Source organism: Haliotis cracherodii, unplaced genomic scaffold (genome assembly GCF_022045235.1).
Source record: "Haliotis cracherodii isolate W230 unplaced genomic scaffold, xgHalCrac1.p SCAF_11, whole genome shotgun sequence".
NCBI classification, from domain to species: Eukaryota; Metazoa; Mollusca; class Gastropoda; order Lepetellida; family Haliotidae; genus Haliotis; species Haliotis cracherodii.
In genome coordinates, this window is record NW_027266266.1 from 43602203 (window position 1) to 43629475 (window position 27273).

General features: G+C 42.3%; 1 protein-coding gene across 1 annotated transcript in view; it reads left to right on the top strand.

Moving 5' to 3' along the window:
* Positions 1–23401, top strand: part of LOC139455832 (HEAT repeat-containing protein 6-like) — a 28665-nt gene extending 5264 nt beyond the window's left edge. The window contains exons 4-24 of the mRNA XM_071237382.1: positions 737–852; positions 1800–1914; positions 2484–2579; positions 3044–3499; positions 4500–4622; positions 5229–5305; positions 6958–7087; positions 8860–8959; positions 9959–10460; positions 11366–11447; positions 12505–12594; positions 13419–13553; positions 13720–13842; positions 15279–15403; positions 16764–16924; positions 17829–17905; positions 19223–19300; positions 20007–20228; positions 20578–20719; positions 21940–22053; positions 23303–23401. Coding sequence (XP_071093483.1) covers positions 737–852; positions 1800–1914; positions 2484–2579; positions 3044–3499; positions 4500–4622; positions 5229–5305; positions 6958–7087; positions 8860–8959; positions 9959–10460; positions 11366–11447; positions 12505–12594; positions 13419–13553; positions 13720–13842; positions 15279–15403; positions 16764–16924; positions 17829–17905; positions 19223–19300; positions 20007–20228; positions 20578–20719; positions 21940–22053; positions 23303–23367 — 3129 coding nt within the window. The 3' untranslated portion in view covers positions 23368–23401. The remainder of the gene's footprint in view (positions 1–736; positions 853–1799; positions 1915–2483; positions 2580–3043; positions 3500–4499; positions 4623–5228; positions 5306–6957; positions 7088–8859; positions 8960–9958; positions 10461–11365; positions 11448–12504; positions 12595–13418; positions 13554–13719; positions 13843–15278; positions 15404–16763; positions 16925–17828; positions 17906–19222; positions 19301–20006; positions 20229–20577; positions 20720–21939; positions 22054–23302) is intronic.
* Positions 23402–27273: the final 3872 nt, after the last annotated feature.

Below are 27273 nucleotides of genomic sequence, written 5' to 3' on the forward strand. Positions count from 1 at the left end.
CTACAAGTAGTTGATTGCCAGCTTAAAATGGGAATGTTTAGCCAGAACTAGGTTCATACACAGCAAAATTGTAAAATTAGTAAATAACTCATCTTCCTGAGACAAGGGAGTTAACTTTTTCGGCAAGGATGGAAATTGGACTTTTATAGTCAGTTAACTCCCTTGCCTCAGGAAGATATAAATAACCACACAAAATCAATGAATAAATAAAAAATCAAATTGAACAACGTAGGATTTAGGTTAAATCATTAAAGGGAAAACAATGGGTCCAAGTTGATCGTAGATGGTGTCCAATCACCCTCGTCTCGCGCTTATACAGGTGAAGCCAGCCTTCTAGAAACTATTGCTTCATGAAGCATCTCAATCACTCAGCTCAATCCCTCAAGTGAATCTCCTACCACAAACATCCACAACTAAGGGAGGTAACTTTAAATTGCTAGCTGTCAAGGTCACTACCAAAACTTGATATTTTACGAGCGCCGCAATCAGTTTACTGACTCCCCCACTCATTAGAATTAAAATTACAATGTATTAACGAGTAGCAAACCTCCTTGGCATTTGCTGTGTTGGGTCATGAGTCTATTGCAATGTAATTAATAAGCATGCTGTTTCCTATAACCAAGGTAACTGATATCAATAATTGCTTTTCACTGTCTACCCAAATGTTGATGTAAATTGTTGTAGACCTTTCTTGATTTATTAATGATAATCTATGTTCTATTCCCCATGGCAACAGTACCATGAGTTGTTGCTAGGCAAGCAGGGTATCTTGGTCCAGTTGACAGATGATGGGGTTACGGACGAGGATGTCCTGACAGGCGGTGTACAGTGCCTTGAAAACCTCACTGCCAAGTAAGTTCCTTCCTGTACATCCTCACAGAAATCAGAACTGTTACCATGGTTACTCTACTACGATACTTCTTCCTGAAGAGCTGACAAACCCTTCATTTGGTGAACCTTGAGCAAGGAACATGATGAAATATGCTGTGGTTTGTGAGCCAATCAGATGTCAGCTTTCTAACATGATTCAGCTTCATTCCTTGAGCCAATCAGATGTCAGCTTTCTAACATGATTCAGCTTCATTCCTTGAGCCAATCAGATGTCAGCTTTCTAACATGATTCAGCTACATTCCTTGAGCCAATCAGATGTCTGCTTTCTAACATGATTTGACTTCATTTCTTTACCACGCTGATTCGGAAATTTTGACCACCCACTACTTTGGGTTAGCTGTCTTTGGGAACAAATTGCTTTCCTTTCTATTCAACAGGGATTTATCTAGGATTCCAAGCTTGGGAAAAAAATCATGATTTTGTTCAAAATTGGAATTTTATTTATTTTTTTAAACTCAGAGGTATGTTAACATGGTAAACATTAACAACATTGTATTCAATGTTTTAACGTAAACTAAGCCAAAAGCCTTTACCTATCCTGGGCCTGTTATCAGTGAAATTAAAGTCACCTCTAAAAAATCATAAGATTAGTCAAGTATTATAAGTTGTGAAATTTTATGTTCCAATTTGGGAATGTTTGTTGCAGACTTGGGGCCAAATATCAGCCTCTGGGTAGGCCTTGATAAATCCCTCTTCAGGTGAAGTATAGGCTGGAGCGACGATACTGATATTGTCAATGTGTCAGTCATTGTAAATTTCAAGTTTAGGTTACTGGACCTGATTATTTCCCATTAAAGATTAGAGGGGATGGGCAAAGATTGGCTAAAATGAGACACATGGACTCATGAAACATGTAATGAAGTTAGTCTGGCCTACAGCATGTACAGTGTGGCTGTTGTTTGTACAGATTGCCTGGTCAGAACGGGCTGAGTGATGCACACAGTCAGCTTATCTTCTCCATCTTCCTGCGCCTCCTCCACACTGTTCCCACGCAGAAGATCGACCTCATCGTGCAGTGCAAGGTCAGTACCTAACTTGGGCACAGTACCTAACTTGGGGGCACGGGTGGCCCAGTCGTCTAAGGCGCCGCGATTCACTTTGCAGAGTTGCGTCCCCTGGACACGCCAGAAACCTATGATTGTGGGTTCGAATCCCGGTTCACCCCGATTATGTTTCTAGGTTTGTCAGCACCATACCCGTGCTCGTGGGTTTCACCGAAGTGGTATGCGTCTGAGACCTGCATCACTTTGGGCTTTCCTCCCACATTAAGCTGACACGCCGTGATATAACTGGAATACTGTTAAAAGCGGCATTAAACCTAACTCACTCACTGTAGCTATGACCATGGGCACAGGATTTGGTAGCTTGGAAGATGTTTCTTCATTTCTGTTGTAATGATACGTTATGATACATCTGTTATACTTACATATATCATAGATTTCATGATGTTTTATGATGGTGATGATGACAATGATGTTGTTGGTGGTGATGATGATGGTGATGATGATGATGATGATGATGATGATGATGATGATGATGTTAACTGCCTTCATGCATTGATGACTGGATAACCTAAACTGTAACTCTTCAGATCCTGATTTGTGCTCTGCGTGGCATCCAGAATCTCCTCCTCACAACCAAGTTGATGCCGTCCGACAACCTCGGACCACTGCTGGCCGGAATCAGGGTGAGCATACAGAATATGTGTTGCCTCGTTTAAGTCAGCAACCAACTCAGAACATTGGACTCATTACCTTTGCTGAAACTAAACTGTTTGCATTAAAATCTCATTGAACATTCTCATGTTTACCTGTAGATTTGACAATGCTTAATAGAAAATTTGAAACCTTGCAAATTAAACTTAGCACCATTAGATCTCCAGGTAATAAAGCTCTACATTGAGCACACAACATGTTTATATCCTGATCGATCATAGCTCTGAATCACTCTTTCATCCACCCACTTAACGACTGATTCACTCTCAGCCACTCACTCACCCACCCACTAACCTGCCAAAACACACCCTCACACTCAAACGCTCACTCTCACCAACACACCCACACAAAACCCACCCACACACCCACATAATGTACATAAATAGAATGCTTATAATCAGTTTTTGTGTTAACTGCTGAATGTTTGTATTCCCAGGCCTACATGTTCCACGGTTTGTCCAGCAATCAACTGTCCCCCATACCCCCCAGTTTGTACCCGACCCCCATGGTGCAGTACGACCTTGGATCAGCGTCGCCCAAAAACGATAAGAGTAAATCCGATACCAAAGAGGAAACGAAAGACGCTCCAGCTAAATCAGCTAAGAAATCACGACGAAAGAAGGCTTCAAAGAAAGAGACTGACAAGGAGAAAGATTCTGAGGTTCTGAGCGCCAACTCTCCAGTAAAGACGGAAACAGAGACTGCAGATACTGCAGCATCAGCAGCAAGCTCCGCTGAGGATGCGGCCGCGACCTTTCAGACACCTTGGATGAAAGTGTTAAGTTCGGATTCTGAGTATTCTGACACAGAAGGGGGTCAAGCTTCCAGAGTGAGGTCCATGTGTACCAAAGTGAGGCAGACGGCCTTCAGCTGTTTCCATGCTTTAGCCAAGGTGAGAATGTCATTGATCATGCTGAGACACCACTCAGGAGCATTCATTACACAGGGTTCATACAAACCTGAAAAGTGCTTCAATTTAACCCTCTTCAATGAAAAGTAGGGTGCGGAGTCATCCCACACATGACTTCCTTACCTCGTCAGCCTGCTCATGAGCTTAACCTCTTCGGCCATGTTGATGAGCCGTCAGATCAGAAGGTCAGCATCCCAGCACAGGACGTGAATATTTTGTGGGCACTTATATTTACTATTTCTCTATATTTTCTACATCTCAAACGATATGCTTGAAAAATGCTGAAATTGTGTAAAAGTCCTTGAAAAGTGCTGAAGTTTTAGTAGGAATAAACCTGACTTCTCAATTTCTCCGCTTTATTGACCTCTCTTTCTCTCAGCACTGGCTGGGTTCTTTTTATCTGGCATTTATGTTATTGCACATACCATCACGAGAACTAGTTTGATGTCATAGACAGTGCTGGAGCCTCATTCTGGCCAAAACAAAGTAGATTGTGTGGTCACCGTGACTCGTGTGCTGAACTGATAAGGAAAACTTGGAGCTCTGAAATTTATTAGATTATGTTGAAGTTGACTGTGTTTCACCTGAACTTTTATGGGACTAACCATTTTACTGGTCTATCCTTGGATTAATAAGAAAGAAAAACATGTCAGACTCAGGGAGAGGGGTTGTAAAAGGGTGATGATATTTCTCTATGAAAATGAATTTTTTTGGCTTCTTTAGCAATTTGCTGTTGCAGGATTTAGAAAAAATTACAGATATTTGGGTATTGGTATATTAATAATCTGCTTACATCAAAATACATACTCTGTGTGTGTGTGTGTGTGTGTGTGTGTGTGTGTGTGTGTGTTCGTTTGTCCATGTGTGTTAGTACATGTGTGTGTGTCTGTTGACTGTTCCTTAGAGCACTGTATTGATATGACAACAAGAATTTATGTGAAAAGTTTATCATATTTATCATATAACCATATTGTTTTTACAGAATTTAGACAAGAAAATAATTTTTGGTTACTGGTCGTCCTTCATCCCTGACACAGCAGGGGCAGGTAACTCTCCCCAGAACCAGACTCTATTCACTTCCATCCTCAAAGACCCATCACCCATGGTAAGAACTGGGACAAATCTGAGATATTGTTCCGATCAGTGTGGACCCTCTCTTTTGTCTTGTACTGTATACCATGTCTTCAAAAGGATAAAAGGTTAAAGCTTGTGGATATTGTAATGAAAGCTTGCCAGAGATCTTGTTTTTGTACTGTTTTCAAATTTTGGCAGAAATATGTCATGGTGATAGCAAAATGAAAGTGCCAGGTGTTCTGGAACTTTTTTTGAGTAGTATATTAATTGATGGTGTTTATAAGGGAGGTCACGATACGACTTTTCCCCGGTACGATACATATTGCGATATTTTGTTTGAGACATCACATATCACGATACCTAATTCATGGCAATTTGGCATGAACTTTTATATTTGATCAGTTGCCTTTGATTGCTTGGCTTGGACTATTCTTCGATTATTTCAAGTAGTTCAAGACCCGGATTCGATTCCTGACATGAGTACAATGTGTGAAGCCCATTTTCTGGTGTCCCCCACCTTGATATTGCTGGAATATTGCTAAAAGCGGAGTAAAACCACACTCACTCACTCACTCACTCACTGTAATAGGATAAGGGTACATGGCGTATCTATCAACTCACTCTTTGATTGTTTCAGTGCCGGATGGGGGCGCTGTCGGCTCTGACTGCCCTGGTAGACAGAACAAGAGCCTTCCTGGCCCAGGCTGAGGAGAAGTAAGACTTCACTGTTATACATACTGATGTGACTCCTGGGGATTTCTAACCCCCTCTGTAGTCTATAGGATACAGGTCTCCCTGTGGAGAAGTTCACTCATGACCGTTGTGTTATGTATTCATGTGCCACTGTGGTCATGAGAACGTACAAAATATGCATCGATTGGATGTTGAATGTGTGCAGTTTAAGGGTGTGTAAGATATGTTTTGAAACCGGTTGTAAGATAAACTGTGTCTGACAGACACTCATCAGAGCTACAGATAAGCTGCGTATTTGCGTAAAATACCCCCCCAAAATATTCAAAACCAAATTACTTTCAATTTAATTGTGTACAGAAATGCATGCATTAAATGAAAAACTCAAATGTATAAAAACAGCTCGCGTAAATACCCAATGAAGTTTTTTCATCATGCATACAAAGGAGCTAATTTCCGAAACACAATTATGAGCTAATTTACTTTCCAAGTCAAACCCATATATTTAGAATGGCTATATACATCTAAAATATTATTTCATTTTTTAGAATCTTAAAATGTTCACTAACTTTTGGAAAAACTCAATAGAGTGATGAATAGATGAATGAAAACATATTGGTTACCCAATGAAAAATGTAATAACCCAATTAAAATAGAAACCCGAGAGTAAAAACTCAATTGTTCAAAAAGTTATCTGGAGGTCTGACTCATGTAGTAATCTCTATGGAATATTGCTGTCTGTAGTATTAAGAACTTCCATGCACACACCCATTATACTGACAAATTCTTAGGGACTGGTGATGTTTTGGGGGGATGAGAGGTGTTCATGAAAAAATAACAGCGAAAGAGATGGGGTCGCCAACAATATTTGGGGGGACAAGGGGAGCACATGAATAAATTATACATTTCTATTTTTTCAAGTAAATATTTACTAAATTTGAATTTTTTTAAGGACTGGTCATTTATTTTAAAGAAGGGGGGCCTTGACAATGTTTTTTTTATGTATTTGGGTGTGAAAAAGTGTTACATGAAATGGGGGAGGGGTGGGCAGCAAAATGTGATACAGTCATGTGACCAATCTTACCCACCCCTCTGTAATAAATGACCAGCCCCTTAGCATAAATCATAGTCAGCAGGTTGGCTCTTGTGTGGAGTGACTGATATGTGAGATTTGACTGTTAATAACTGCACCACCTCTGTGGTCTAGAGGTAGAGCGTCCGCCCGGAGAGCGGAAGGTCCGGGGTTTGATCCCCGACCGCGTCATACCAAAAGACGTAAAAAGATGGTACTTGTTGTTACCATGTCTGGCGCTCGGCATTTATGGGCTAAAACAAGGGCTAGTCGGCTCGGAGTCATTATACTGTGTCTGAGTGGGGTATTCATGTTAAACTGCGGCATGGTATCTCAGTGAGCTAGCACTATAAATCGGCATCAGTTCGGACTTGTACAAGCAGCCACACACACACATAAACGTGCATGCACGCCGCTATATAAGTGCAATAATCTTCGATGCAACGTTAAACCCCATTTCACCTCACCTCACCTGTTAATAACTAGTTTGCATGACTTGTTCGAAATGGACTAGGCCGGCTTCTGCTTGGGTATTGGGTATTACCTTTAAACCACAATTATTTGAATAATTCGCCTGTGACAACACTACTGCTAACATTTACAGTTACCAAGTGAGAACAGCGTTTGTGCCATTTTCTGCCGTCCTCGGCTCCATGATTAAGGAACTGCATAGATGTCTCCTGCTGGCCCTGGTTGCCGAGAACTTCCCCCTGGCTCTCACTCAACTCATCAAGGTTCGAATTCAACGCTTTCTAAACTCCCATTATGTCTAATCCCCTTGGAGATTCCGGGTTAGAATAACGTCGCTATATAAGTGCAATAGTCTTGGACGCGACATTAAACCCCATTTCACCTCACCTCACCACCGGGTTAGAATGCTAACCGACTTGTGTCTGTCTTGAGGTGACATAGCAGATCCGGTGGTCAAACTCCGTGACTTGTTGAATGTGTGTCATTGTACCCTGATTGTGTGGATCGTTCTTTGATTGTCTGGTCCAGGCTTGATTATTTGAAGGCCACATCATCTGTCAAGGTTCCTAGAAACCTTTGCTGGTCGTAAGAGGCGACTTAATGAATCGAGTGATCATGTACGATACATTGTTACATGGCGTGTCAACGTATGCCGATGGTGTGGATCTTTTCTCATAATATCAATCACTGGATTGTCTAGCCCTTGCTGAGTGCAGCGTTAAGTATTGTGAACCAAACTCTTTGCACAGACACACACACAGACATACAGACACACACACTTTGCACTGACAGATGCACACACACAGACACTCACTCACACAGACAGACAGACAGACACACACACTTTACACAGATACACACACACACACTCAGACAGACACACACACTCACACACAGACAGACACACACAGATATATACTCTTACACACAGACAGACACATACAGACAGACGCACACAGATATATACTCTTACACACAGACAGACACACACAGATATATACTCTTACACACAGACAGACACATACAGACAGACACACACAGATATATACTCTTACACACAGACAGACACATACAGAAAGACACACACAGATATATACTCTTACACACAGACAGATACAGACAGACACATACACAGATATATACTCTTACACACAGACAGACACATACAGACAGACACATACACAGATATATACTCTTACACACAGACAGACACATACAGACGGACACATACACAGATATATACTCTTACACACAGACAGACACATACAGACAGACACACACAGATATATACTCTTACACACAGACAGACTCATACATACAGACAGACACATACACAGATATATACTCTTACACACAGACAGACACACACAGACACTCACTCACACAGACAGACAGACAGACACACACACTTTACACAGATACACACACACAGACAGACACACACACTCACACACAGACAGACACACACACAGATATATACTCTTACACACAGACAGACATATACAGACAGACACACACAGATATATACTCTTACACACAGACAGACACATACAGACAGACACACACAGATATATACTCTTACACACAGACAGACACATACAGACAGACACATACACAGATATATACTCTTACACACAGACAGACAAATACAGACAGACACACACAGATATATACTCTTACACACAGACAGGCACATACAGACAGACACACACAGATATATACTCTTACACACAGACAGGCAACAGACAGACACACAGAAACACACTCACATAGACGGACACACAATTTCTTTGCATCACTGCACATTCTTTTAGCATGTTTTGTCACCCCAAGGGTCAGTTTTTCAAAATACAACCAAGGTGTTGATTGGTCTGTTATGACTGATAATTGGTACTATAAGTAATCATATATAAACAGAATAGGTTAATTAAATGGCAACATAAGTCAGTAAGAAGTTGATGCAAATGTTGTTGTCAATGAAAAGTCACATGACATTGGGTGTTTCTCGTGTGACGTTCATATTTTCTCCTTCTAGTGTCTGGGCACACTGGTGATGAATGTTCCCTACCACCGTCTTCATCCCGGCCTGTTGACGAGAGTCATCAAACAGATACGTCATTTCCTCAACCATAGAGGTAGGTACTAGCCACTTCCTCCACCATAGAGGTCAGTACAGGCCACTTCCTCCACCATAGAGGTAGGTACTAGCCACTTCCTCCACCATAGAGGTAGGCACTAGCCACTTCCTCCACCATAGAGGTAGGCACTAGCCACTTCCTCCACCATAGAGGTAGGTACTAGCCACTTCCTCCACCATAGAGGTAGGTACTAGCCACTTCCTCCACCATAGAGGTAGGTACTAGCCACTTCCTCCACCATAGAGGTAGGCACTAGCCACTTCCTCCACAATAGAGGTAGGCACTAGCCACTTCCTCCACAATAGAGGTAGGCACTAGCCACTTCCTCCACAATAGAGGTAGGCACTAGCCACTTCCTCAACCATAGAGGTAGGCACTAGCCACTTCCTCCACAATAGAGGTAGGCACTAGCCACTACCTCCACCATAGAGGTAAGCACTAGCCACTTCCTTAACCATAGAGGTAGGTACTAGCCACTTCCTCCACCATAGAGGTAGGTACTAGCCACTTCCTCCACCATAGAGGTAGGTACTAGCCACTTCCTCCACCATAGAGGTAGGCACTAGCCACTTCCTCCACCATAGAGGTAGGTACTAGCCACTTCCTCCACCATAGAGGTAGGCACTAGCCACTTCCTCCACCATAGAGGTAGGTACTAGCCACTTCCTCCATCATGGAGGTACTAACTGGATCGAGTGGTAAGAATCGCTGACTTGGTTGATGCATGTCATCATATCCCAATTGCGTGGATTGGTGCTCATGATATCAATCACTGGATTGTCTGGTCCAGACTTGATTATTTACAGACCGCCGTCATATAGCTGGAATATTGCTGAGTGCGGGGTTGAACAACAAACAAACGAGCAAAAACCAAAAGGTAGGTACTAGCCACTTCCTCATCCTCAGTGGTAGGTACTAGGTACTTCCTGTGGAAAGTAAGAGTGGGAGAGTCATATGTTATCACAGTAATCCTATTTTCCTTACTCTTCACTTCAGACCCGAATGTACGAGTGGCCTGCCTGACCTGCCTGGGCTCTGTGGTCAGTATCCAGCCCCCCCTGATGGAGGTGTGTCACATCGTCCAGCCATCAACCCCACCGGTCAGCACCAGGATATACCCCACAGACTCTGCCCTGTCCCAGAAACCAGACGACAAAGCAGCCAGTTCCGATTCCGGTTTCAGTAGTTTCTCCACAACCGATGCAGCCAATCCCATTATGGGTCAGAGTTCAGGTCAAAGTTCAGGTCTGAACACCCCAGCCTTAGCTGCAACACCTGGTATCCAGACACCAGTATTTTCAGATCAGACTCTGCAGGCCTTTGCGAATGACACGTCATGGATCATCAAGATGTGCATCCGTAACGTGATGCCGCAGCCCCAGGGAGAAAGCTCCAGCAACTGGAGGGAGACCAGCATGTTCTTTGAGCCACTGCCTGTTCGGCTGGAGTCTCTACAGGTCCTGGCCAACCTCACCAATGGATACTTTCCTATAATCAGGTAACTAGGGTAGTGGTGAGTGAGTATGGTTTTACGCCATTTTCAGCAATATTCCAGCAATATCATGGCTACCCCACCTCACAATAAGGGTGGTAGACGTGACAGGTAGAACAAGATTGACTCAAGCACCCATGTCTGACCTGACCCTGGCTCTTGTACTTGTCATATGCTGCACAATTGAAAGATTGTCCCTTTTCCTTAGCACCATCTATGACTGCCTATGTGATCTAGTGGCAGAGCGTCCACCCGTTTGTAACATGCTTTACAGATATCAGTGCTGGTGGGGTAGCCTCGTGGTTAAAGCGTTCGCCCGTCACGCAGAAGACCCGGTTTCGATTCCCCACATGGGTACAATGTACAATTCCCATTTCTGGTGTCCCCCGCCGTGATATTGCTGGAATATTGCTAAAAGCAATACTCATCCCCTCACTCACTTTGGAGATATGAAAATGTGAGTTATCTCCCCTGTTAAGGTACACAAGTCCTTGACCTAGGACTTGAGTCCGTCTAAACCTGGGCTAAACAAGGACTGCTCAGCATGGAGTTGGTATACTGTGTCTGTCTGTATCCATGTTAAACTGCGTCTTGGTATCTCAGTGGGCTAGCACTATAAAATGGGCATTAGTCTGCACTAGTACAAGCAGCCACACACACACACGTGCATGCACGTCGCTATATAAGTGCAATAATCTTGAACGTGATCATTTCACCTGACCTTGTGTATCGTGGCGATCTAACCATTACATGAATTGTTGTTAACTTAGATAAGACTATCACTTCATCATCACTGAACAAATGACAAAGAAACGTAGACAACTACCCAACTTCTCCATACTGATTCCTAGATGATTCAAAGCAAGTGTTGTTATCATGATAATATCTATTGAACACCACGTGTGTTACAGGAAGAGTGTGGCTCTCCTTCAAGACCTCATCCAGGCCTGCTTCGAGGACAAAGACCCCATAGTTAAACTCCACGGAACAAAGGTTGACTGGTCAATTCCTTCATATGAACTGTCTCGTGCAGACCCTCATGCAGAAATAAATATGTCTCAATTTCTAGTCCAAAACACTTTTTGCATCTAGATTTCATCAGTGAAAATGAAGATATTCTTTGAACTCTTTTCTATTATGTTAATCAATAATTTACTCCAAGAAATCTCAAAATATTTTGTGTTAGTTCAAAGAACTGTCTTCAAGAGAGTTACTGACTTTGGATGATAATTTGTCTTTCATATATTTACACAACATGACGTCAGTCTGTGCCATAAACTTTGGATCCTCTGGCCCAAACATGTCTCTTAACATCCTTTTCAGTAGATTTTAGTTTTACAATAAACAGTTTTTAGTTGAACTGACTAGACCGAACAGAATTTTACTGGACTCTGTCTTCAGATTTGTGTCTATGTCCGTGTTATCTCATCTTCTGCTTATTGGCCAGTTGAGCCATGGAGACATTTTATCTAGGGCATCACCCGTGAAGATCCGTGGTAGAATAGGTCTTCAGCAACCCATGCTTGTCATAAGAGGCGACTATGCTTGTTGTAAGAGGCGACTAACGGGATCGGGTGGTCAGCCTCGCTGACTTGGTTGATGCATTTCATCGTATCTCAAATGTGTAGACTGATGCTCTTGATGGCACTCACTGGATTGTCTGGTCCAGAGTCTATTATTTACAGACTGCCGTCATATAGCTGGAATATTGCTGATTGCGGCGTTAAAAAACAAACAAACAACAGTTGACCAGTTGAGCCATGGTGACATATTATCTAAGGCATCACTTCATGCAGTGCACAATGGTGTTTGTACGAAGATCCGCTGATGGTAGGTTTGAATCCCTGACATTCACTCAGATAGGATCCTTGGTTTGTCTGCACCATGTTCAATGGTTCTACAACCATCACTTTGATCTTCCCTTCCACATCACTCTTATTATAGTGATGTAATTTATAACTCAAGTAATGTTAACAGAAAATGGCTTCAAGATGGGTACTCTTGTTTTAAGTAAAGGAATATCATTGTATGTCATGCATCTGTGCATCAGTTGCTGGATGAGCTGACCCAGGCCATGCTACAGGACATCCAGAAGCAGGCTCAGGACTCCACAGCAGCGTCCACCATCACCCTGCAGCAGGTATACGTCCTACTTAACATGGGTCCACTTGCACAAACAATCTTAGAGCTAAGATGATTGTAACTCCCATACTTTAACATAGGCTTACGATAGTCGTAGCTCTAAGATTGTGCAAGTGGGCCCTGGTCTTCAGCGACCCATGGTCTTAAGCAACCCGGGCTTGTCATCAGCAACCCGTGCGTAAGAGGCAACTAAAGGGATCGAGTGGTCAGGCCCGCTGACTTGGTTGATGCATGACATCGTATCCCAAATGTGTAAATCGATGCTCATGGTGTCAATCACTGGATTGTCTGGTCCAGACTCGATTATTTGCAGTTTGCCGTCATGTAGCTGGAATATTGCTGAGTGCAGCGTAAAAGAACAAACAAATGAACAAGCATAGCATGCACAATGACTTCCATGGAACTCTACCACACTGGCAGTCTGGGCCGTCCCATACTAGTTGTAAGTGTTGACTGAATTTCTTTTTTGTCTCTTTGTTTCTCTGGTTTACCTGGTCGGGACACAAGGATTCCCTGGCATTATAGGATATTAACAAAAAAAATAAATAAAATGAAATAAAGTATGTCTTGTAATACCTTTGGTTGGCATTTTGAACAAGCTTTCATTTGATACCCAGCAAGTGTGTTAGAATCTGCTAGAGATCACACTTCCTGAGCCTTGATCTCCAGTCTTAAGTATCACTATCCATCACCAGGGACACTTAAGATGTAAGGTTTGAGAATCCTCAAAATCGATAAATACCAACGAAGGACTTGGTTATTACCAACAGTTGAGTTGAAGCTACCCATGGACATATTACATGGCACTATTTTCTGTGGCAGGTCCAGGAGTTCTGGGAGTGCCTGCTGAGCGGCCCGCTGCCGACGATGCTGCAGCTGGAGAGGAACAACCAGGTCCGCGCCAACGCCTGTGACTGCATCTCCAACATCGGCCCGGAGGTCCTCTCCCACCTGCCTGTCAGTGCCCAGCAGTCGTGGACTTCTTCAAAGTTCATGCAATTAATTACTCAATTCCATAAATATGTAATAAAATATAAATAGTTAAAATTTATTTAAATTTGTGTGATCTTTCCATTTTTTAGATTAGAAAATAGAACGATACAACAACAAAATTTGGTTTCAGATGGACCGCCGTGTACTGTGTATTACCCTGATCCTCGGGTTAACTTGTGAAGAAGACAAACTGGTCAAGTCAGCCGCTGTCAGGGCTCTCGGAGTCTATGTGCTCTTTCCCTGTCTGAGGGAGGTGAGTTACCAGAGTTTAAGGTCATGTTAAAAATTATTGCACTCATATATCAATGTGCATGCATGTGTGTTCGTGTATGTTTGCTTGCTTGGGTGTGTGTGATTGCTTGTACTTGTCTGGACACACACACACACACACACGTGCACGCACACGCGTGCACGCACACATGCACACAATATATAAAAAAATGAATGAAAGGTCAGTCGGTTGATTATTGCACTTACATAGCAACGTGCATGCACTTTTGTGTATGTGTGTGTCTGCTTGTACTAGTCATGACTAATACCGATTGTATAGTGTGCTAGCCCACTGAGATAACCTGCTGCAGTTTAACAGTACAACTTCAGACACAGTATACCAACTCTGAGCCGACTAGTCCTTGTTTTAGCCCCTTAATGCCCAGCACAAGGCATGGTAACAACAAGTACAGTCTTTATTGGACATTTTATATAGGGCATCACCTGTGAAGATCCGGGGTAGAATAGGTTTTCAGCAACCCATGCTTGCCGTCATTGTATCCCGATTGCGTAGATCGATGCTCATGATGTCAATCACTGGATTGTCTGGTCCAGACTCGATTATTTACAGACCACCGTCATATAGCTGGAATATTGCTGAGTGTGGCGTTAAACAAACAAACAAACCAATCAAACCCCTGACCTTCTCTTCAGGCAGATGTTCTACTCCACGGAGGCGGTCTACTTAGTTGACATTTATACAGTTATCCGTGTGATGAGACTGATCGTGTGTCATATTCCAGCAGTGTTAGCGTTCTTCTGATTTTCTTATCCATGGCACTGTTATTTAAAGATCATCAATGAACATGAAAGAACATTCACATGCTCTTAAGGGGCTCTTCTGGATGCTTTGTGTTCATGTTATAAGTAACGGGTAGATTTAACAACAAATTTGTATACATGTAGCCAGTGGGGCTTGCTCCTTTTAAAAATTACTGGCCCTTCTCCAAATATGGTGGAGGCCGTGAAGTGGCCAATCATGAGGTCACGTAGCCACATAGCAGGGCTCCTCACCAATTAGACGTTTTTGCCTGCGCTCTGAGATTAAATCTTGACTTCCATTTGGCTCATTTCAAGGCAATTTATGAGCAAATAACGAAGTTGTTGTACACGACATCACAAAATGGCGTCCGGTTAAAAAGATTAAAAAGATTAAGCATACACGAGGGAGGGGTGAAATTTTGACTAGCCAGATGGGCCATCTACTTTGCTTCTCAGCAAGCCCTTTGTAATTGTAACTGGCCACAAGCCAATGGGCCAGCAGTTAAATCAACCCCTGTAGTAAGGAAAAGGGGCATTTTTATTCCACTGAGTCGGCTTCAAACAAAAGTAATTCTCTGGGCACATTGAGTATGGCAGCTATGTAGTATATTTATCAATGTGGGATCAACCTACCATTGATTGTCTCTCCTCCAATAGGATGTGTCCTTCATTGCTGATGCGGCGAATGCCATCCTGACAGCTATGGAGGACTGGAGTGTCAACGTCCGGATGAAGGCTGCCTGGTCCATGGCCAACATGTGTGATGCCCTCGCTCTCAACAGGTCAGACCAGACTCCACTGGCAAATATCTGTTAGTTCACCTTGTCCCTATCCTTCTAGGATAAGTATTAATGATATTTTACCTTGTCCTTATCCTTCTAGGATAAGTATTAATGATATTTTACCTTGTCCTTATCCTTCTAGGATAAGTATTAATCATATCTTACCTTGTCCTTATCCTTCTAGGATAAGTATTAATCATATCTTACCTTGTCCTTATCCTTCTAGGATAAGTATTAATGATATTTTACCTTGTCCTTATCCTTCTAGGATAAGTATTAATCATATCTTACCTTGTCCTTATCCTTCTAGGATAAGTATTAATCATATCTTACCTTGTCCTTATCCTTCTAGGATAAGTATTAACAATATTTTACCTTGTCCTTATCCTTCTAGGATAAGTATTAATCATATCTTACCTTGTCCTTATCCTTCTAGGATAAGTATTAATCATATCTTACCTTGTCCTTATCCTTCTAGGATAAGTATTAATCATATCTTACCTTGTCCTTATCCTTCTACGATAAGTATTAATCATATCTTACCTTGTCCTTATCCTTCTAGGATAAGTATTAATGATATTTTACCTTGTCCTTATCCTTCTAGGATAAGTATTAATGATATTTTACCTTGTCCTTATCCTTCTAGGATAAGTATTAATCATATCTTACCTTGTCCTTATCCTTCTAGGATAAGTATTAATCATATCTTACCTTGTCCTTATCCTTCTAGGATAAGTATTAATCATATCTTACCTTGTCCTTATCCTTCTAGGATAAGTATTAACAATATTTTACCTTGTCCTTATCCTTCTAGGATAAGTATTAATGATATTTTACCTTATCCTGACTCTAATAGCATATCTCATTTCCGAAAGGTAGTGATAACTTCGTGAACTGAAGTGGTTCATATTTCTACAAGGTCTCAGTAACCTAAACTATCACCAGACCTGTGAAGATCCGGGGTAGAATAGGTCTTCAGCAACCCATGCTTGCCGTAAAAGGCGACTATGCTTGTCGTAAGAGGCGACTAACGGGATCAGCTGGTCAGGCTCGCTGACTTGGTTGATTCATGTCATCGTATCTCAAATGTGTAGATTGATGCTCTTGATGGCACTCACTGGATTGTCTGGCCCAGACTCGATATTATTTACAGACTGCCATCATATAGCTGGAATATTGCTGAGTGCGGCGTAAAACAACAAACCAAACCAACTAAACTATCACCAGGAAGACCCAGGTTTTGTTCCTCCTCTGTGTACAATGTATGAAGCCTTATTGTGTTTCCATCCTCGTGTGAAGGTGATATTGCTCACTCACAAACCTGGCCTCATTCTGTTGTCACACTGTTTCCAACTGACAGGGAAAGTGGTGACCTGGAGTTTGTAGATGAGTTCTCCGACATGCTGCTGCTCAAGCTCCTCACAGTGGCGACCAAGTCATCTCAGGACACCGACAAAGTCAAGTCAAACGCTGTCCGTGCAGTTGGCAACCTGCTGCGATATCTCACAGAGAGAAGTCTAGGTAATACTGCAGTTAATTTTCGATGTCAGCTTTGAAAGAAAATGGGCAGAGTTGTGTCCCTTGGTTCCAAATCCCCCACTTCCTCCTGTTCCTTGACTTGTTACAAGATTCCCTTCCTCTCCAACCTACAGTCATGTTATACTCTGAACAACACCCTGTTCAATATAAGCAAGGTACTTTTGATATTGATCCTTGAAGATTGGATCTTGGATATTGCCGCAGATTGATATCCTGAGATTTGTATGTGAGAAATTCAAGGTTTAGGCAACTTGTCTTTCCTTTGAGTGTTTTGTACAGCAATGTGATCAAACATGCATGTTTATTTATTTTATCATCGAGAGGTATTTACAAGTTTGACAAAGTGTGATAGGATCATATGATAAGTTGCATTATTGATACAGCTGTGATAAAGAATTGATCATCCATATTATCTTCTGTTAAATTAAGGAAGAGAATTGATGGAAGTTCTTTATCATGAGGAACACAACGTTTCGGAGTATATGATTTCGGCCGTGATTCGTTGTGCAGAGTTGCGTCCCTTGGGCACGCCAGAAACCTATGATTTTGGGTTCGAATCACGGTTCACCCCAATTATGTTTCTAGGTTTGTCAGCACCATACCCGTGCTCGTGGGTTTCACCGAAGTGGTAAACATCTGAGACCTGCATCACTTCGGGCTTTCCTCCCACATTAAGCTGACACGCTGTGATATAACTGGAATACTGTTAAAAGCGGCGTTAAACCCAACTCACTCACTCCTTCGTCAGGTGAATGAATGTACCCGGTAATATTGTAATATTATAAGTTCTGTCATATTAATATTATGTAATCAAATCCATCACGTTGTGTAATTTGAAGTCAGAGTCTGTGCAGCTTTTCAAACATGACATTTTCTTTGTGGCCAGGTAAAAGTAACTTTGTGAGTGCAGTTGGAGAGAGTGTGAAGGCCCTGGTGAAGAACATCCTGTCCGGGACAATGAAGGTAGTTACCCACCAGATGTAGACAGGACGGCACCCTCCTCAGGGCAGGAGGCCGCCTCCGTGGTAGAGGGGATGGTCGGGGGTTTGATCCCCGGACGTGTTGTTTGTTTGTCCATTACAATGGAATTACAATGATTACGAAGAAGAATAACGACCCGCTGAAACAATGTACATAGTGCTCCCTTGTGGACAATGAAGGTAGTTACCCACCAGATGTAGACAGTATGGCACCCTCCTCAGGGCAGGAGACCGCCTCCATGGTCTAGTGGTAGAGGGGAAGGCCCAGGGTTCGATCCCTGGCCATGTCATATCAAACGATGTTAAAAGATGGAACTTGGTGTTACCCTGTCTGGTGCTTGTCATTAAGGGGCTGAAACAAGGACAGGTTGACTCGGAGTCAGTATACTGTGTCTGAGGGGGTATTCATGTTACACTGCGACATGGTATCTCAGTGGGCTAGCACTATGAAGTCTGCATTAGTCTGACTAGTACATGCAGCCACACACACACACACACAAGTGTATGCATGTCTCTATATAAGTTCAATAATCTTAATAATCAATACTTAAACCCAATTTCACCTCACCTCAAAGGAAATAGATACTTGCAGGGGAGATAACTGGGTTATGTCATGTGGGCCACAAAGGCGGACAACACAAAACCGTGAACTGAGACTCGCTCTCCTTTCATCTGAATCGAATCGTCTGACCTTGGCATTGTGCGAGCTGGGAGCATTAAATTGATTATGAAGAATAAAGACCCGCCGAATCACAGTACTTATACAAGGAGTTATTCCAGTTCTCCCAACAATAGCCAGGCCCTCATTGAAACTTTGGCTGGCAGATATCTGAGAACGCCATCACATGTTCCTGTGGTGCCATGTGACCTGTACAACGCCTCCAGTGGCCCATCCGATGGTGCTGCAGAAACCTCCGATCATGGGTTCGAATCCTGGTTCGGCCTGATTATTTTTCTAGGATTGCCGGCACCACAGCAATCCTTGTGGGTTCCATCTGAATCCTGCATCTCTTCAGGCTTTCTTCCCACATTAAGCTAACACAGTAAGAATCTTCCGCGGATCCGCATTTTACTGACCACAAATTTGTTAAAATCTAATGGCTTCCCCCCAAACACCTCCAAATTATGACCCTTGCTCCATTGCAAAGAAGTTTCGGCTGAAAAGGAAAATATTCATTCTCATCCTTGATAACTGGAATACTGTTCAAAGCGGTATAAACCCGGCTCACTCAGCCCTGTCAATATTGTGTCCACTCCTTGAGGGTGTTCATGTTTCTTCAATCTGACGTTCCTTCCCTAGGTGAGGTGGAACGCCTGCTACGCTATCAGCAACATGTTCAAGAACAATCTCCTCCCCCATGGCAAGGCTGAGTGGACAGTAAGTGTGTTCTTGTGTTTAAGCAGAATCTTGAGTACTCTTCCTATACAGTTAAATAATGGAATTTATACCCTAGAGGCTATATTCAGAATTATTTTGGGTTGAAATCGGAGACATTTTTCAATCATGGTTTTGAACTATTGTCTTTGGACACCCTAAAATTTAACTTTTAACATTAGTGTTACAACAATTAATATTTCTCTTGGCCTCAACATCCCATGAAAATCCGGGGTAGAATAGGTCTTCAGCAACCCATGCTTGCCTTAAAAAGCGACTATGCTTGTGGTAAGAGGCAATTATTGGGATCGCATGGTCAGGCTTGCTGACTTGGTTGATGCATGTCATCTCATCCCAGATGAGAGTAAATTGATGCTCATGACATCAATCACTAGATTGTCTGGTCCAGACTCGATTGTTTATAGACTGTCATCATACAGCTGGAATATTGCTGAGTGCAGCGTTAAACAACATCAAACAAACAAATCAAACCCCCAACCTTCTCAGCCATTGTCTTTGCATGGACCAGACATGACAGAAAGCTATAATCATGGATTTGAATCTTTGTTCGGCCTGATTATAGTTCTAGGTTTGTCAGAACCATACACATACTCGTAGTAAATTGGTCTGTATCACTTGGCGCTCTCCTCCAACATCAAGCTGCAATACTGTTCAAAGCAATGTTAAACCAGCCAGTGTTATTTCCCAGATCGAAGTCATGAATGCCCTCTCCTCAGTGGTGAAAGACTGCAAGAACTTCAAGGTCCGCATCAATGGTGCCCTGGCTCTATCGGTCCCTAGGGAGAGAAACGCGTACGGCTCGTCTGAACTGTATGCCTCGGTGTGGGAGAGCCTCATTGAGGCCCTCAGATCATCAGAGGACATCTCCGACTTTGCTGAGTTCCGCTACAGGGACAATCTGACCGATCAGGTAACTTGACATTGATTCGCTTGAACAGAGAGTGGGGAGCCAAGGTAGAATGTGGGCTTGAGGTCAGAAGCACGTCAATGGGTCGGCTGTGATCTACTTTGAGTGGGCAGGGTTTAATAAATTATTTTAGAGCTTAAAAGGTGTTTCCTGCAGATCAAGTGACGCAAAATATACAAATGTGGAATGAAAATGAAATTTTCAGAAAAATCTTGTCAACAAATTTCAGTAATTCAGTACCTCTAATGTTGAATAAAATTAGAAAGGAACTAAATCGTTTATTTGACGTTCAAAGAAACACCCATCACTAAGAGTGGTGTAAAACCCTCCTGACTCACTCACTCACTCACAGATCATAGAGGCCATCTTCCACATGTTGCACCTGCTGTGCCCGGAGGACCTACCGGCGCTACTGCCATGTCTGCAGACCAAGGGCTTCATCCTACAAGCCTTCATGGAGAAACTCCGATCATCCAACGCCCAGTTCCTGAAGGGTAGGGGGAAATAATCCTTTGCTTTGATTCTATTATTTAATATGTGGTAAATAGATGGCAAGTTTTGAACATCTGAAGGCTGTTGTGCACAAGCAAGACCCCCAATATGCAGGCATGTGTTTCAGTACATCATGGATTCATGATCGTGGCTGTATGACTGATAGCAAAGCTTGGTGATTCTGCCCTTCTGAAGGGAAGTGCGTGAGCGGCACAATCAGTTGTAGTAGGATCACTCAGGGTACATGGGGTTTTATGCTTCCTGCGTTAGGTTTTGTACCATGAGCCGGAGGTATCTTACACACATGTTTAATATGACATTTTAAAAGAATTCATAATTGATAGAAAATGGCTGTTTGGTTGAGGTGAGGTTAATTTGTGCTATCCTTGTCTTGGAAAAAGCAGGCATCTTTATACTTCGAAGTGGGCTTTCCGACTATGTTCAGCTCTTGCTGTAACACTGTGTAACATACTTGTGTTCAGGTCCAACACTGCCCTGTAACACTGTGTAACATACTTGTGTCCAGGTCCGACAGTGCCCTGTAACACTGTGCAACATACTTGTGTCTAGGTCCGACACTGCCCTGTAACACTGTGTAACATACTTGTGTCTAGGTCCGACACTGCCCTGTAACACTGTGTAACATACTTGTGTCAGGTCCAACACTGCCCTGTAACACTGTGTAACATACTTGTGTTCAGGTCCGACACTGCCCTGTAACACTGTGTAACATACTTGTGTTCAGGTCCAACACTGCCCTGTAACACTGTGTAACATACTTGTGTCAGGTCCAACACTGCCCTGAAACACTGTGTAACATACTTGTGTCAGGTCCAACACTGCCCTGTAACACTGTGTAACATACTTGTGTCCAGGTCCGACACTGCCCTGTAACACTGTGTAACATACCTGTGTCCAGGTCCGACACTGCCCTGTAACACTGTGTAACATACTTGTGTCCAGGTCCGACACTGCCCTGTAACACTGTGTAACATACTTGTGTCAGGTCCAACACTGCCCTGTAACACTGTGTAACATACTTGTGTCAGGTCCGACACTGCCCTGTAACACTGTGTAACATACTTGTGTCAGGTCCGACACTGCCCTGTAACACTGTGTAACATACTTGTGTCAGGTCCGACACTGCCCTGTAACACTGTGTAACATACTTGTGTCAGGTCCGACACTGCCCTGTAACACTGTGTAACATACTTGTGTTCAGGTCCAACACTGCAGACAGCAAGGAAGCAGGTGGAGAAGGTGGGGCTGTGTCTGTCCACTGGAGACGATCTGGTTGCCATGCAGCTGCTCACAGAGATCTGCCTCACACATGCAGGTAAGGAACTGGACAGGAAGAGCTTAGGCTTGTTGTCTCTTGCCACCAAGAATGTATTAATCATACTTGGTCCAATATTCCTTGTGTGTTTACCAGTGGGGAAGGATGGCATTGATTAGCCAGTGAATTATGTCTCCATTCTATTTTATTATACATGGGACTCATTCATCACTATGGGTAAGGTTTGAGTTCCGTTTGAATGCTATTATGCTAAAAATCATCCTTTCAAATTACACTTTCCTGATAAGAGGACCACCTCTGTGGTGTAGTGGATAGAGTGCCTGGTAAGTTGAAGGTCAGTGGTTGAAGCATATGTAGAACATGTGGTGTCTCCTTAGGCAAGTGACTTTGTTCAAATAGCATGCCTTGGTTCTCCCAGAAGACCACGTACGTGGCCTTGTGGTAGAGTGTTTGCCTGGAGAGCAGAAGGTCCGGGTTTCGATCCCCAGCTGCGCTATACCAAGAGACGTTAAACGATGGTACAATGATTCCTCGATATACCGCGGTCATTGGGGTCCAAGATCCCGAACCTGCATCCTCGGAAAGAGCGTTATACAGATATTCATTGTTCAACACATTACGTAGTGATAGTAGTGAATGGAACAAAATTATTTCACAGTAGCATGGGACATGTAGATCTATGTAACACTGATCGTGGGCGATGAATCAAAACGCAAAAAAAATAAATAAATAATTATTAGTGTAAATGAATAAAAGTACAGTGTAATATTTTATGAGTGGATTTATACATGTAGATTCTATGTATGGAAACAAACTGTTGTTATATTCTAGTTTCTTGGAAGAAATGTGGTCTGATTGCCAACCTACAGACATTATTGATCGATGACAGTGCATTACAATGCAGAACAATCCTTGTAACCAAACTAATGTGAGACAAAGGCTGTGATTGGTTAATATATGTTGTACTTGTTGTTACCCTGCCTGGCACTTGGCATTAAGGGGCTAAAACAAGCACTGGTTGGCTCGGAGTCAGTATACTGTATACACACTAAGACCCACCCGCTATTCCTGCCCATGCAGGGTAGGATGTGTGGCTGTTAACTATCTAGCGCCTCACAGGCAACATGGGTTGTATACTTCCCAGGGAGCTGAGAATGAAAATTGGGTGCACCCTGATCCATTGACTACCCACTTGAACAAAATTCATCATGGTGCCGGAGTGGGGGGGGTGAAGACGAAGACATGTTCATGGTAACCAAGGTGATGAGATCCTTCTTTCATGTTTCAGACACTGACGAGGAACAAGAAAACAGACCAGCAGAAAAATCAGCTTTCATGCAAATCTATGACTAATGGAGAGATGATACTCTTGATGATGGGCATGGAAAAAGAAAGATGTTCACAAGACATCAAACCCTGTCTACTGAAGTCGCAATTACTCCAAATCACGTCATGTTGACTTGGATGATGTAGATCTGAATTCTGAGGTCTGGCTTAGTGATTATTGACTACTTCTGAGAATCATGGGTTCTGCAGCCTACAGAAACTAGCCGTACATTCTTTACTTAACTACCTGGTCGTCACTGATAGATTCCAAATTCATTAAACTCATTCAATAATTATTATTTTTTTTACTATTAACTTAAAAAAACATAAATTATTTGAATACACAAGAACCACAATTTCAATAAAACCTGTATGTGTCATGAAGACATCAAGTCCTTTACAGCTCACTGATAGGTTCACCATATTGGTTATGTGGTCAAGTTGCCCAACCTGATCAGGTCTGTGGTTCAAATCCCATCACAGAACTTGGAAAATGATACTGCATGATACACACATATAAAGGTAACATGTAAAATAGTATGAACATTATTTGTAAAATCATATATTCCGCTGATACATAAAAGTGGTCTCAAGGCACTGGTGTATGATTTAACCCAGATGCATTACATTTGATTGAGCTTCCTTTGATTCCCATGTTGATGGAATACAGCTCAAAACAAGACCAGTGTCAATATGCATGTGTCACATTGTGTCTCAAGACACGATTTAAGGAACTTGATTTAACTTGTACCAGATTGCATCAGGCAAAACCTGGTTGCACCCTGGTCCCATACATTGTGTAAGTTGAAACATGGTCGGCTGCCAGTGTCACCTGGATTAAAGATGCATTGCTGTAATATGTCATAGGAACATGTGCACATAATCTTAAAGTACCCACAGGTTGATGACATCACTCCTAAGAAATTACACATGACTGACTGAGTATGGTTTTACACCGCTTTTAGCAATATTCCAGCAATATCACGGTGGGGGACACCAGAAATGGGCTTCACACATTGTACCCATGTCGGGAATCGAACCCGGGTCTTCGGCGTGACGAGCGAACGCTTTAACCACTGGGCTACCCGACCGCCCCTTACACATGACATAGGGTTAGTGATGTAGTATGGCAAATAGAGCCTAGAAGTATTGAGTGTATTCAAAGATTGATGTTGTGTGGACAAGTCAGGTTTAGGCAGACACAATTTGAAGTATGTAGACATTAGTATCATGTTATATTTTTCAGTTATAGGTTGCACTAGTGCATGTTGGATATCGCTAAATTGAGCCCTGGGTATCATATCAGAACCTTACTATCAAGATATGTATGGCATCATAACAACTGCAAAACTATGCAGTGAAAGCTTGTCAACATTGGACCAGGATTATGTAGGGACCATAACGTTATGTTATTAAGCCACAGTGGACAGGGGTGGTACTGTTCCTTGTAATATCTAAAGTATGTAATATTATGCCTTTAGTTTTATATGTTATCATTCCCAGTAGGTGTCAGTGGAAGCAGGGTGTCACTGTATGAGACGCCACTACCAACAAACCCAGGCTAATAAATGTGAAAAACAAATGGTAGTGATGAAAGAACTTATTGAAATGGTATTTATGCTGTTATTAGGATCTTGATAGTCTTTTTTAAATATTTTATTATGTCATTGGTACATCATTGCTGTACATGCTGTATGCTAATTGAAAAGGAATAGTTCTCCGACGGGTTTTGCTGTTTGCTACCGGGAGTCGTCGTCACATTCTCTTCTTCACATGACATAAGGGTTTCCATCTTTGTTATTTTCATTAGCGACGTCTCCTGACGTAAAGTTTTCACTCTTAACAGATATCGTTGCACTGTTTCATCAAACCATTATGATGACTACACTCTTGTCACAGTTGATTCTGAGCCAGGAAGTCACTGGCCTTTCTTAATTTAAAGAAATAAATTTGTAGAATAGTTTATCAACCATAACATGGTTTAAGTCTGAGAAATCACTCGATTTTGTGGATTCGGGAAGTAGAATCAACAGATTCGATGATTTCTCCATTACGGAATATACCATGGTGAAATAATCACGAAAATATACTCTTCATTACGATGTTAATATGTAACATTTTTCACGTATTATCAAATCTACCAGTGATTGAAATTAAGAATGAAAGTAAGAGGAAAGTTAAGGATGATATGTACAGCACTAGACACACAAATGGACCCCACTTAAGATATTAGTGAGTTGGGTTTAACTCTACTTTGAACAGTATTCCACTTATATCATGGTGTGTCAGCTTTATGTATGAGGAAAATGATGCCGGTCTCAAATGTTTCCCACTTTAGTGAAACCTGCAAGCAAGGTTATGGTGGTGACAAACCTAGAAACTATCGCCGCAGACCGGGATTCAAACCCATGATGCAGGTCTCAAATGTTTCCCACTTTAGTGAAACCTGCGAGCAAGGTTATGGTGGTGACAAACCTTGAAACTATCGGGGCAGACCGGGATTCAAACCCATGATGCTGGTCTCAAATGTTTCCCACTTTACTGAAACCTGCGAGCAAGGTTATGGTGGTGACAAACCTAGAAACTATCGGGGCAGACCGGGATTCAAACCCATGATGCCGGTCTCAAATGTTTCCCACTTTAGTGAAACCTGCAAGCAAGGTTATGGTGGTGACAAACCTAGAAACTATCGGGGCAGACCGGGATTCAAACCAATGATCATAGGAGTCTGACATGCCAAAGGGATGCAACTCTGCAGGGGGATTTGCAACGCCTAAGATGACAGGGCCACTGATGCCCCACTGATAGTAAAAGGCAAGACATTCACTTTATTATTTTATATGCGTGATAGTGTGTGACTGGGCAAATACTTTGTTGTGATAGTGATTCAGGGTTCCAACTTAAATATTGTTATCTTACCTTAACTTATAATGTTTGGATCTGATTGGTTCATGTGATCTTGATAAAATACAAATGAGTGGGACAAAATCCCTTATACCCTGCCATGAGAAAACAGCTAGGCTGCACATGGATTTCTGAGCGGGAGAATAAATCTCTTGCACCCCACTATGAAGCAAAAACCTGCAGGTTGTTTACGAGTCAATGAAGGTCATGTGACAACACAAGTTAACCTCAGCTCTGTTTTCTATCAATTTTCAATTTGTTTTCATTCTTTGACAATGGCAGATTGAAACATGTCGGCAAGATAAATTCATTGTAGTAGCATCATATGTGGATTTTTCTGTGCCTGGGCCTCAAGGGACACATAAAACCACATATACCCCTTGTGATACTACCACAACTTATAATGCATTGAAACTTAAAATCTTACTTGCTCACTGTTGAAACCTTGAAACTATGAAACTGAAAATGTTCTTAGAATACAATGTCAAGCTGTGATATTCTTGAGTTAAAAAGCTCTGTTGTTGACTATTCTTTGCCTGGAAAGTTTATCCAATAATATAATTCTGCATAAATATCTGCTTCATACATGATTTGTTGTTTTTGTGAGTGGGGAAGAGGTTGCAGACTCATTTCCTGGAGATGAGAGAGCGAGTTGGGTTTAGTGCTGCTTTGAATAGTATTGCAGTTATGTCAAAGCATGTCGCTTAATGAGGGAGGAAACCTCGATGTCTTAGACGTTTATTGGGGCACGGGCACTGCAATTTGCTGAGTTGTGTCCCTTTGGCACACCAGAAACTTATGATTGTGGGTTCAAATCCCGGTTCGCCCCGATTATGTTTCTAGGTTTGTCTGCACCATACCCGTGCTCGTGGGTTTCCCTGAAGTGGTAAACGTCTGAGGCTTGCATCACTTCGGGCTTTCCTCCCACATTAAGCTGACATGCCGTGATATAACTGGAATACTGTTAAAAGTGGCATTAAATCCAACTCACTCACTTAGACGTTTACCACTTTGGTGAAACCCACAAGC